Source organism: Nothobranchius furzeri, chromosome 2 (assembly GCF_043380555.1).
Source record: "Nothobranchius furzeri strain GRZ-AD chromosome 2, NfurGRZ-RIMD1, whole genome shotgun sequence".
Taxonomy (NCBI): Eukaryota; Metazoa; Chordata; class Actinopteri; order Cyprinodontiformes; family Nothobranchiidae; genus Nothobranchius; species Nothobranchius furzeri.
In genome coordinates, this window is record NC_091742.1 from 75212953 (window position 1) to 75226615 (window position 13663).

Genomic DNA, 13663 nt, shown 5'->3' on the forward strand with positions numbered 1-13663 from the left:
TTCTATAATCAAAAGACAAAAAAGGATTATTGTAGCAATTTATTAGACAAAAAAAAAAACAAAAATAATATTAGAGCAACTTGGGGAATAATAAATAATGTCTTAAAAAGAAATAAAATTGCTTCAACTGTTCCAAATTATTTTGAAAACAGACAGTCTGAAATTAGTAAAACCAGTAAAATAGTAAATGAATTTAACAATTTTTTTATACTAATGTGGGACCTGACCTGGCAAAAAACATTCCAAAAAGAACTAATTATAGTACAGGCGAGAATGTCAAAAGCAATAAAAACAGTATATATTTAAGTCCAGTAACTAGTGATGAAATAACAAATATTATCAATAAATGCATCAATAAAAGAAGTACTGACTGTGATGGTTTAGACATAACATTAATAAAATATGTAATAGAAAGTATTATTCATCCACTGACTTACATATGTAATTTATCTTTTGCAACAGGAACATTTCCTAACAGGATGAAAATTGCAAAAGTCATACCACTTCATAAAAGTGGAGACATATCTTTTTCAACTATAGACCAACATCTTTATTGTCACAATTCTCAAAAATACTAGAAAAATTATATATTGCTAGGTTGGACCGATTCCTGATCAAAGAAGAGATGTTAAATGACAGTCAGTATGGTTTTAGAACAAATCATTCAACAGCCATGGCATTAATGGAATTAACAAAAGAAATATCGGAAGCAGTTGACAAAAAACATCATCTCATAAGTATCTTTATTGATTTAAAAAAAGCATTTGATACAGTGGATCATAAAATTCCTCTTTAAAAAACTTAGTAAATATGGCATCACAGGGATGGCCCTAAAATGGATAATAAGTTATCTAGCTGATAGGCAGCAATATGTTCAAATAAACAACACTAAATCACATATAAATAACATTACTTGTGGTTTACCACAAGGGTCAGTATTGGGCCCTAAACTATTTATCATTTATATAAATGACATTGTTGAGGTATCCAATGTATTAAAATGCACCTTGTTTGCAGATGATACAATTTTTTACTATTCAGGAGATAATGTTGAGCAGAAGATAGAAGTGATACAAACAGAGATGAAAAAAAATTAATCTATGGTTTGATGGGAACAAACTATTATTAAATAGTGATAAATCATGTTTTATGACATTTAGTAATACATATTCAATTGATGAAATTTTATTAAATATAGATGAGATTAAAATTAAAAGATTTAAAGAAGTCAAGTATCTGGGAGTCATCATTGATGAAAAAAATGTCTTGGAAACAACATATAAACAGTGTCAAAACTAAAATATCTAAAACTATTGCACTGTTACATAGAGCAAAATGGTTACTTGACAATAATTCACTGTATTTGTTATATAACTCACTGATCATACCGTACCTGAACTACTGCATTGAAATCTGGTGAACAACATGTAAAACTTACACAAACTCCATTTACATCTTACAGAAAAAAGCAATAAGAATAATCACAAGGAGCAACTACAGATCCGTCCAAACAATTATTTATAAAATTAAAAACACTACAATTCTATGATCTGGTGGACTACAATATTTTAAAATTTGTGTATACTGCAAACAAAGGGTATGCACCTGCAGGTTTAATCAAAAGATTTACAAAAAGACATAGCAAATATGATTTAAAAGGACATGAATACACTTAGACATAGGATACTCGTAAAGGAACATTGTGTGTCCATATATGGAGTTAAAATGTGGAAATGAATTAAATACTGAAATCAAGAGTGCAAAAACAATATTGACTTTCAAAAAAAGAGATAAAAAATGAAATGATTAACTTATATAGATCTGTTGCATAAACGCGTGAGGGAAGGTGGGGGGTGAAAGAAAAAAAAGAAAAAAATAGGGAAAAAGGGAACAAGTCTATGTGTGCATATGTGTATATATGTAAGTATATATATGTATTTAACTGTATGCTTCTTTCTGTGTCACTTGTTTTCTCTCTTTTTTTCAATTCATGGGTTGAGGTTGTGTCGGCCAACCAGTCCAGAAACTGTATTGTTCAATTTTTGTAAGGATCATATGATTGTTTCATTTGTATTAATGTTATTTTAGTTAGAAGGGGCAGATAACATGTTTTTCTTCTTTCTGTCCCCTTTTTCATTTTGGCTTTTAGCAATTTAGTTTTGTACTTTTATTTTAATGTCAATAATTGAAAATAAAGTAGCAAAATAAATAAATAAATAAATAAATAAATAAATAAATAAGGGTTTTTCTTCAGGACTAAAACTTTCTGCTTTTTATTGCTTCGCTTAATCTGATACATAAATTTCAGTTAAGAGCAAGTCACCCCCAAAATCAACTTTTTTTTCTAATAAACTACATAAATGCGTGTCTGATTGTGCTGCAGACACATGTAGTCAATAGTTTTGCACTTTAGTGTATTTTAGTTAAAATTTTGATTTTCTGCCTAAAACTGTCAGTGTTGTGCCGTTGTCAGATAAAAACTCTGCACTGCATTTGAATTTAAATCTGCCATCGCTGTTGGCTAAGAGGTACCCGAGGACGTTAACTTGCACCATATGATGTCACATTGTTGTTGTGAGCCTGTGTGTGTGTGTGTGTGTGTGTGTGTGTGTGTGTGTGTGTGTGTGTGTGTGTGTGTGTGTGTGTGTGTGTGTGTGTGTGTGTGTGTGTGTGTGTGTGTGTGTATTTGTTAGCGGCCCCCGCCCTCTTGGTCTGCTTGGCAAGAAATTATATCTTCTTCTTCTTCTTCTTCTTCTTCTTCTTCTTCATTTGTTGCATTTTTCAAACAGGAAGTATAGGAGTTCAGTAATACTCTGGTAGGGGGTGACTTGCTCTTTAATTTATTTCAAAATTTTAGATGAAATTTGGTACAGATGTTGCTTTTGTTCGAATGAAATATCATAGTTTCTTTTTTAACAAAGTTTATTGACTTAAGAACATTATAACACATAACAGTTAACTAAACAAAATAAATAAATAAACACCCACCCTGCTACACTGGATCAAGTTAAAAAAACAAACATAAAACAGGTTTCAAAGTAACACTGAAATTAAATATTAAGAATCCAACAAAATAAAACAGACGGTTAAGGTTACAAAAACAAATCGACAGAGACATCATAAAACATAAATGGCGACCAAATTCCTAAGAAAATCTCCCCACCGACCCCCTCAGTCTTGTCTGAATAAGGTTGTTAACATTACTCAAAATAAGATAAAGCTCTCAACCATTTCTGTTTGCTGTACTGAAATCACAGCTTCCAAAGTGTTGCTTTTAAATCTGAAAGATTGTTACTAGTAAACTAAGAAGAAAAAGAAAGCAGAAGAAAATATCATTTCTATAGTGCCTCAAGATAAAAATCACGAGGCGCTTCACAAAAACAAAAACTGTAAAATGTAAAAAAGAATTTAGAAAATGATTAAAAATATATTTAAAATGAGCAAAAATAGACAATTGTGATTAAAATGTAAAGAAAGAGAGAGAGTGAATAGGAAAGAGGGAAATCAGTGGATCCTGAGGAAGGTGGAATAGGTGGGGAGAGCAGAATAAAGAGAGAGGGGTTGAAGAAGGTCATACAAAAGCCAGCTTGAACAAGTGAGTCTTCAGCTGCTTTTTGAAGGAGACCACTGAGTCCACTGATCTCAGGCTCGGGGGGAGAGAGTTCCAGAGTCTGGGGGCCACAGCAGCAAATAATCTGTCACCTTTGGTCTTTAGCCTGGTGCTGCACAACCAGTAGGCTTTGATCACTGGACCTCAGGGACCTGCTGGGGATGTAGGGACTAAGAAGATCACCAATGTAAGATGGTGCTTGTCCATGTAAGGCCCTATAGACCAGAACCAGGATCTTGAAATAGAGTTCCTCTCCTATTTTACTTCACAGTAGCTTTTTAATTGTATTTTTAAATGCACCAAATTACTTTTAAAGGCTGAGCACAAAAGCTGTAAATGTACAGATCGTGTTATTAAGACATCACACCAGAATTTTTTTCTCCTAAGATCAGCCGGCTCTGATTGAAGGTGTTGATTAATAATTAAAGCTGTTTGTAATGAAATGTAAAGTCTCAGAATAGAACCTGTGACTGTTCTGCTGCAGCTCTGTCTGATTACTTCAACATGAGAAACATGAATCTTCTCAGATTTTGCTTCTAAAACAAGCATTAGCCAGTTTATTTGTATTGGTAGAAATAAAAATAAAAAACTAAGCAATAAATCTGCCTCCATGTTTGAGTCAGTATTAATAGCAGTGTGTCAAAAGGCAGCATGCAGGAGCTCTGCCAAAGGTGCCTAGCTACATTTATGTCTAGAAAAATATATGAACAGTTTAAATACAGTTAGTGTTATATTTAGTACTCTGCTGATCTCGCTTCACTGTGGAATTGATTTACACACTTGTGCACGTGGGTGTTGATGGCCTCTAAAGATCTATTCAGTTATCACTCATTTGTTTAAAGATGTATATCTTTGTGGAAACAAGCTAGCAGACATCTAACCTCACACCGTTTACTGACATTAGATGTTTGATTTAGTTTTTGGGAATAACTTCCTTGTTTGACCTGCCTGACCTGTTGTTGTTTTTTTTAATGATCCAAAACTGTGTTCACAGCTGAGGTGTTATGAGTCCTCCTGATTCCTTCAACAAGAATATTTAGACGTGCATAACTATTTCATTGTGTTTTCTCATTACAAGTCTGGACATGTGGAGACTGACTCGGCTCTGGCTGCATCAGCGTGTCTCACAGTAAAAAGTCACGGTGTCCACAGCAATCCAGTTTGTGCAATAGTGTTGTTATTTATAAATAAAACTAATATAAGTGTCCCTGTAAACCACATGATCACTGAGCAGTGTGCAGGTTTAAACACAGCGTGTATTTTCATCTATATGTAACACAGTTTCATTTTAGATAAAAGATATTGTTGATTTTCTGGTGGTTGTCGTATCCACTAAGGGGAGTTTGCTCACCTGTTTGTCCACACCACAGGTGGTGGTGGTGGTGTGTGAGTGTGTGCACACATTTGGGCAGAACTTTGCAGTGCAGGATAGACAGCAGAAAAAAGTCGACACGGATCCTTGTGGAAAACGAAATAATTTGCTTTCCTGTCAATTAGACAGAAAACAACCAGCTTTTCAGTCATTTTACTATAAGGACCAAATCTAGAGCTGTTCTAGAGGAAAGGGCACCTCAGATGACCTCTGTTAGTGACGTTACCTTCATAAGGGGGCGCAGAGGAAACTGGATAGCAATGACATGTAATTCTATCCTCTAAGCATCTGGAAACAGCAACTTCACTCCAGTTTTTCCTAATATGAACAAATGTTCCTTCAGTCCATTCAGTCAACTACAGAAACCTGTAGATGACCCTGGTTGTGTGACTTCCTGTCTGCACAGGGATGTTTCCTGTGACATCAGCAGCATCTTTGTGGTTATGTCAGCTCTGAGATGGACAGCTGAGTGGTGTCCTGTTTAGATGGAGAGAGGACTGTATGTGTGTGTGTGTGTGTGTGTGCGTGTCAGCTGTAGTGAGGGTCATCAGTTCCACTTGGGGGGTCACGGTTATGTCAGGCATCCAGCTGGGCTACTGTGACTTCATTCTACAAGAGAGATTGGTAAAAAGACCCCAGCCAGGCTGAGCTGAGCCAGACCGACAGGTGGAACAAATGGGACGGGTGACGGGGGGTGCAGGAGTGACTTCACGCTGGTGGACCCCCACAGTCATTATAACAAACTGAGGGGATTTGAGAATGAACCGTAGCAGAGGAAGACAGATAAAAATAGTTTTACTGTCGCTGATATCAGCTGTTCGTCATCTTAGACTGCTGATTCTCTTGTGATTGTTGAGTCATCATCATGTGTAAATTAATCCCTGGCATCTCTTACTGATGTCTATGATGAAGGCGAGGTGTCACCTCTCATCGTTCTTTCATTTTATCAAGTATCTTCTTTCTCGTCTTGGTTTCAAACCCATTCTTTGCCTTCTCTTCCTTCATCTCTGTCCTGTGCTTTTACAGTTCACCTCAGGAATCTTGACTTCTCAGCTGTCTTGTGGTGTCCCATGCCAACCCGATTTAGCCTCCACTGCCCCCTCCTCCTCGCCTCTTTGGCTTTCCACCTCCTCCTCCTCCAAACATCACCTCATTTCCTCACACTTTGGTCTAGGGGGAAGAGGGCGGGGGGGGGGGGGGGGGGGGGGGGGTCTGAGCTGGATTAGATTGGCTGTCTAAATTTGGTCATGCGTGGCAAAGGGGATGAGCACCTGCTAGGACCCTGGCTCATTGGACAGGCAGCCTCTTCTCCTGAGACCCGCACATCAAATTACACACTAGCTGAAGCATTCTTGTCAGTCTTCCTCTACAAGCTTTAAAATGTAAAATTCTACCTCAAACTGCATTGCAAGCTATGTGGTTGAAATGGATTTATTGGAGCTCTATAAAGTTCATCAAATAACACACTAATTGTTCTAAAGTTGTTCTACTTAAAGTTTCAATGGCAAATCTGCCAAAACAAGCTAGCTTTCAAAAACAAACACGGTCACAAAACTCTCACCCCTCCCGTCAGCTATCATCCCTGGGCCACACACCCCAATACCCACGTTGCCACAGTAAACGAGAGAGAGCTAAACACCAGTTTCTGAATTCTAGGTCTAAACATCTTTTGTCCATGACTTCAAATGGTATTTTCAAATGTGAGAAAACCACTTCATTATTTTTTTATCAAGGTTTTTTTTGTGTATGATTTTTTTTTATCTCCACAATATATTTATAGCTCAACTATGTTACAACATCAAGGAATGGCAAAAGTGCTGACATGTTTTGCAGACTTGCCATTGTAGCATTAAGTAGTTGGTTACTACCTGGGCGGCGGTGGCACAGGAGTTAAGTGCTCGCCCCGTAATCGGAAGGTTGCAGGTTCGAGCCCCGCTCAGTCTGTCGTTGTGTCCTCCTTGGGCAAGACACTTAACCAACGTTGCCTGCTGGTGGTGGTCGGAGGGACCGGTGGCGCCCGTGCTCGGCAGCCTTGCCTCTGTCAGTGCGCCCCAGGGCAGCTGTGGCTACATTGTAGCTCATCACCATCAGTGTGTGAATGTGTGTGTGATTGGGTGAATGACTGATTGTGTTGTAAAGCGCCTTGGGGGGTTCCAGGACTCTAGAAGAAGCTATGTCAAATACAGGTCATTTACCATTTACCAGGCCTTTCCACTGGATATGTAAGTGGTGCGTATCGTAATAGATGCTTTTCACCTGCTAGCTCCGTGGCACGTCCCTTTCCATAAAGAGCATTTGAGACGCAAAACGGTAGCAAAAGCATCTCGAGAGATCACAAAATCACTGGAGAATTTCATGATCATACATGATTTCAGCAGTTCACTCAATAAAAGGTTTTAATTAAGGGTCGTGTCATGGCAGAAATAGTGAAGAAGACAAACTAAGGCCGTCCAGCTTCAGTACGAGGCTGTAGACATGCTGGCTGCCTGTGGAGATCTAATATGGACTGGGACAGTTAAATTACAAGCAGAGCCAGACCGTTGCGACTGGGAGCCCTGGCCTTTCAGATCAGCACATTCTCCACGGTCAGAGATCAGCGGGACATTAGCTACATGCTAACCCAATGCTAACAGAGTTTTTCCATGCGTTTTAGCAAGAAAAATGCGGTAGAACGACTTCAACATGAAGGAGCGTTCAGCCTGCTTAATAACAAAATCTTAACTAGATAAGCTGACCGAGGATATTGCGGTCAAACATTTGCAAGTCCGCCATTGCCAACACAAGCAGCTGCTCAGAAATCCACAAATGACCAGCATGACTACAGCTTCTCATCGGAGCCACCGGTCTGTGCGTCGGCTCCCCCGGGAAACGGGAACAGCCAGCCGCCTGCTCTAGCAACTCGTCTCACGCAGGAGACAGAAGACAGGCATCTTATCCAGTCAGCAGCCCAACTAACATGTTTGACCAAACAGTTAAATGACACAGCATCCTTGGTGCTGGTGAAGGTTCTGTCATTCAGATCATGATGATGCAAAAGGATTCAAATGAAGGCAATGAAGTTGTCTTTATTTGAATCCTTTTGAATCACTCCTTCTTGGCTTAAAAAATGTAGACCATAATGGCCCTTGTTTCTACCGAGTATGTATGAGGAGGGGATTTGGAACAGACCCGTACAATGTTACATCCTAGCAGTGCTTGTTTCTATGGTTAAAAAAATTACCTGAAAAAAAATGTTTAATTTGCCCCTTAAATAACAAAATAACAAGTGATACATTGTGTTTGTATAAAATTTGGTCCACTTTGTTTATCAATATTGATAAAATACCAGCATCTCTCACTGTTAAAGGCACAGTGTGTAATATTTGTACTTGTTTACAATCAAATTCCAATCTTTCCCAAACTTGTTCTTTTTCATTCATGTTTCTCATCAAAGTATTTTCTAAATATTCCTATTAGCTTCATATTTCACATTTTTATATACATAAACTAGTTGACGCTCCCTAGTCCTGCGCCATCTTGAAATACCTTAGGTTTTTAGGGACATACAATATTTAATGCTCTGATTTGCTTTTGCACTTTTACATGAAAGTCCACTTCGCTCCAAATTTTGTGCGGGGTTGGTGCCGGTTCTCTCTCTCGATGGATTGAAAGCTGGAAGTCATTTATAACGGTGGCGGTGCGCACGGCTGCGGGGAGAGGGAGACAAGTGATGTGGCAGAAGTGACAGCACTGGAGCAAGAAGACAGACCCGCTCTACATATATTCACACGACACGGTCAGAGAGCTCTGTAATCCCCAAGAGATGCTGGCGGTACGAAGCAGCAGAAACAGTAAATAAACATACTTGAGTGCGCCATTTGAGAAACGGCCTAGATTTAAACATTTATAACAGAAATGTCTGAGTTCCTATAGGGAAAGTAATTTTACTAGATTAGAGGTGAGCTGAACTCAAAAGGATGTAGTTCTTGCCAGAAATGGAACACTATCAGAGGAAAGTGCAGCTTGTCCAAAATGGTTCTAGGTTTATACCTCAAACATTATTGGGGACATACTATAACTATTTTCTGTTATGTTAAATGTGAACTTTTTTTTGCGTAAAATCTCTCACATAATCAATTTCAGCTTAATTTTTGACATTTTCAGTAGATCACTACCCTCTCCTCATTCAGCTCTTTCTACCATCTCTGCCTTTTCTGGGATCTACTGATTACCTCCTATTCATTTTCTCTTACCCTTTCCTCACATTTTTTTCATCACAGTTTTAACTTTTCTCAATTTTATTTTTTTTTTCAATCATTCTTTAATGTTTTTTTTATTTTTCTTAAATTTTAATTCTTGTGAAGTGCCTCAAGACTTTCATTTTGAGAGGCTCTACATAAAAGACTTTCTTCTACTTTCCAGAATGAGTCGATTCTGAGCTCTGTCACTTTAAGGAACACAAGCTGTTAACATAAATGATATCTTATCCATCCCTAGTTTACAGAGGCTGTTCCGTCCCTCAGCTCGCTAGGAGTGATGTGTAGGAGGGAGTAAAAGATGGTGTGTGTAGGTGAAATAATAACAGAGTAATTGTGTCGCCAACAAAGGATTTTTATTAACAAAAGGAGCCTAAAAAGGGAAAACGGTTAACAAAAAGCCCCAAGCCAAAAGGGCTGGGAGGAGGAAAACTAAAATACTCATGATTAACAAAAACATTAAACACTAAACTCAATATATATACAAATACTAAACAAGAAACGTCCTGTTAAGCAGAGACGCTCAGGGGAAATCCGAAAAGGGGGAGTCGAAGGCCAGTCCACGATCAAAGTACCAGAAATCCTAATTAACAAGAGCCTAAATCACAAAGTCACCGAAGTACTAACACACGCGCAAGCATACGAGGAGAAGAGAGAAGTAAGAACACTTCCGTGCCCAAACTTCCCTGTACCTTCTCGCTGTCTGAGAGCAAGAGAGCAGCTTTTAACAGCTGTTCAGATGATTGCCAAATTGCACACAGCTGAGCACCGGGAGACAGACGAGGCAGAAGCCACTGATGCCATCTTGTGGCCGAAAAGGGGCACCGCACTTAACAGAGGCCCACATGGCAACACAAAAAGATGCAAAAAGTCACATTTGCATAATCCACTCCCTTTAAATCTTCACTTTTCTTCTCCCTGTTTCAAGTGTGCAGATTTTCAAACTTTTACTTGGATACAGCTCAACATCAAGGAAACACGAGTTTTAAAAATGATCCTCACAATGTCAGATAAATGAAAAAATGAAAGTCTCAAAGCAGAATATCACAAAAATGGGAATGAGTAAACCGGTTTCATCTGGCTCTTGTCTGTCACAGTTTGTGTCTCCAGATGAAAGCAAGGAAAGAAAACGAGCTCTCATCAAACACCCACACACCACGTAAGGACGTATACACAAAACTTTCTACTTTATTTAACGTTTTCTGCTGAAGTGGAACATTTCTGCTTACATTTTACTGCTAATTAATAGATATCGTGTGCCCCCCTCCACCCACACCATCATCTCTGGTTAGTTATTCAGATCATGCCCTGATTCTGCTTCTACACCCCCACATTCTCCAGACCAGGGAATCATTTCAGCTCTGCAGCAGAAGCCCCGACACACACTCATCCTCTTGAGTTTCAACATCCTGGTTCTAAAGCTAAAATGCGACAGACTGATGGGTTTAATGGAACCAGTTTCATTGGGTTTTACAAAGAAATACTGAATTTGATCACTATAGTAAATAGCATTTAAGGACATTTCCAAAGAACTGGCTGTAGTTTTACATTCACTGACTTTCAGAGATTGATTTAAATAAATTTACGTTGCTGACAAATATACAGGCAGAAAGAGTATGACCTTTTTTTTCTTCTTTCTATATTAGTGTTTTTATGCTGGGATGCTTTTCCTGCAACAGGAGAAAATCAGAAAGTGAGAGCAGACTGATTCACTGATGAAGGTTTGCATTCAGACCAGAAAAAGACTTGCTGACTTTAGGATTTTTGTTTTGGAAGTCCTCAAGGTCATGGACTCGTGCCCAACAGATTTTGCCCGAGAGGGAGAAAGCAATGATGCACATTCTCCGGTCTGCTGGAGTTTAAACTAAAGTAGCACTAATCTTATTTCCCAGCAAGAAGCTGAAGATGGTGGAAATGCTTTCACTAAATGCTATAAAATATTAAAATGAGTTTGCTCATTAAGGAGAATAATATCCAGGCTAAAGGGAATTAAATTTCTAATCTGTGATTTTTAAGCTTTGAAAGAAAAAACTCTGATGAAAGGGGTCTGTGTTTTAAACCAGTTTAATTAAGCGATGTGCCTACATGTAAGTCTCCTGCGTTACAAGTTTACTGAAGCTTTTCTGCGTGTGTTTGAGAGATTACACGTTGTAGAGTTGGCTGAGTAACACCCCTGCCCTCCTCTTCCTCAGACCTTCACAGCTTGGTGTAACTCCCACTTGAGGAAAGCCGGGACACAGATTGAGAATATAGAAGAGGATTTCAGAAATGGCCTCAAACTCATGCTGCTGCTGGAGGTCATATCAGGTAGACGTCATCACACACACTCTCTCTCTCATACACATCTGTTACCTTTCTGGTTTTACATGATGCTGCTCGTGTCTCTTTCAGGCGAGAGGCTGCCCAAACCCGACAAAGGAAAGATGCGTTTCCATAAGATCGCCAACGTGAATAAAGCTCTGGACTTCATCTGCAGCAAAGGGGTCAAACTGGTGTCTATTGGTGCTGAGGGTGAGGGTCCTGCTGTCCCCCGTTTGTTTCTATGTGCTCCTTTCGGGTTAAAGCTGCTATAGCAAATTTGGAAAACAAGTTAGCTTAAAACATTTTTTCATGCCTCTTTACAGCATTCTAAAACAGTTTAGCTACAGATATATTGTAGAGATAAAACAAAAAAAAAGAAACACGTTATTGGATGGTGGTTTTTAGACGAATGCGAGAGAACCACTTTTAGGACCGAAAGCAACCAGATTATCCAGTTGTCGAGCTTGCTGATCTGCCACACTTCCCTGGGTCCTCCACTCATTACAAACTTATGTATTTAGCAGCAGAACACCACTGGTGTGAGAGGTTCTCCGCTCAATAATATCAGAGAAGAAGAAACAGCTGGCTGCTACCACTTCAACTTTAGGACAAACTACCAGAGTCCCAAAAAGAAAAACACCATTAGAAGTCACGCACAACAAAAGATGATTGGACTAAGAAAACATGAATAGAGTAGAATAAAATAGAGTAGAATAGATTTTATTGATCCCACAATGGGGAAATACACTTGTTACTGCAGTTTTAACACCTAAAAGGATAACTGGCAGAAAAATAATAGCAAAGTACATGTATACACACATAGGCAGCAATGTATTATTGCAACCTGCAACCACTAAAAACCACGAATACAAAATGAAAAAACTTGGGTTTCAGAACTTTGCAGCATACTGTAAGAGACACAGACATACTATGTAAATCCAGTGTTGCACAAGTATTGAACACATACTGAATATTGCGTTGATGTTATTTTGTACCAGGATAATGCCAGCACCAGTTAAACTGAGGAGTTATACACTCTTACTGCAGAGGGGATGAATGACCTATTGTAGTGTTCTGTTTTACATATGTGATGTCTCAGTCTGCCTCTGAAGAAGCTGTCCATGGTCTCTACAGCGGAATGCAGTGGGTGGGAGGGATTTTTAAAGAGGCCATCCCTATTGTTTAGTGCTCTCTCATTTTCTCTGGTGATGGGGGTTTCTGGTTCTGGTGGACGGGAAACCAGTGAAGATATCTGACAGGAGGAGCGAGTGTTGCGACCATGTTTTTGTTCAAAACCTAGTTTGTTTGTTTGTTGATTCGCTATAACAGCTATAAAATTCCAAGAGTAACTGGAATGTCCTGAGCTGATTTTATCACCAAATAGATCCATGTCAAAACTCTGCTGCAACATAAACTGGTCACCAGTGGATAAGAGACATTTACAGGAATACAAATACGTTTCCCCACTTCTCCCTACAGCTAGTTGAAAGCGGAATTACAACTGTGGTAAACTACCCTGCCACAGCTTGCTACAAGCCATCGCTAATAACAAGCTGATGCTAACACAAGCCAACTGACACAAAACAAGCTACAAAGATCCACACCACTGGACAAAAAATATTATTACTTACAAGTCCAGTAACAACAAAGCTAGGTCACCATCAGTCTGTGATTTTGTAGCCTCGATTAGCAAACTAGTGTAGGCTGAGCTGATGTTCTCTCTGGTTTTAACTCTTTGCTTTGCCTCCAAAAACTTTTCTCTTCTTCTTTTTCTTCTTCTGCATCGATGGTTGGCAAACTGAAAAAGCTAACTGCTAGCCTTTATATAAGAAAAAGCATAATGAACTTCTGTTGCCATACAGAAGACCTCCCATTAGTGTACCTGAACAACAAAACTCTTACGTGATGTTTCTGGTCATCTGAGAACTAAAGAGTTAATTTGCTCAAGTTTTTCTGGCTCAAGATCCACTGAAACCAGTTGAAAGCAAAAGTTTGGAGCAGGGGTACTCAAATATAAGAGGCTGTGGGCCACTTTGAAAAGGGGCCGGTTATTATGGGCCGGTTCGTTCGAGGGCCGGCCCGGGGAGGGGGAATGCTGGTGGACCAGGTGCCACAAAAAAGGAGCCTCACGTGGGCCCTTATATG

The 13663-nt window shown here is 39.1% G+C and overlaps 2 protein-coding genes across 3 annotated transcripts in view; both read left to right on the forward strand.

The window, feature by feature from the left end:
• The window catches only part of rbm14b (RNA binding motif protein 14b), a 43319-nt gene extending 31859 nt beyond the window's left edge, over nucleotides 1–11460 (forward strand). Inside the window, exon 5 of the mRNA XM_054747480.2 lies at nucleotides 10315–11460. The gene's annotated coding sequence lies outside the window, so the exon portion shown is untranslated. The remainder of the gene's footprint in view (nucleotides 1–10314) is intronic.
• actn3b (actinin alpha 3b) overlaps nucleotides 1–13663 on the forward strand; it is a 43579-nt gene that overhangs the window by 21230 nt on the left and 8686 nt on the right. The window contains exons 2-3 of one of the 2 annotated variants that reach the window (XM_015946403.3): nucleotides 11410–11524; nucleotides 11609–11728. In XM_015946403.3, coding sequence (XP_015801889.1) covers nucleotides 11410–11524; nucleotides 11609–11728 — 235 coding nt within the window. Of the gene's footprint in view, nucleotides 1–11409; nucleotides 11729–13663 lie in introns of both variants that reach the window. The other variant, XM_070547957.1, reaches the window with a different exon arrangement.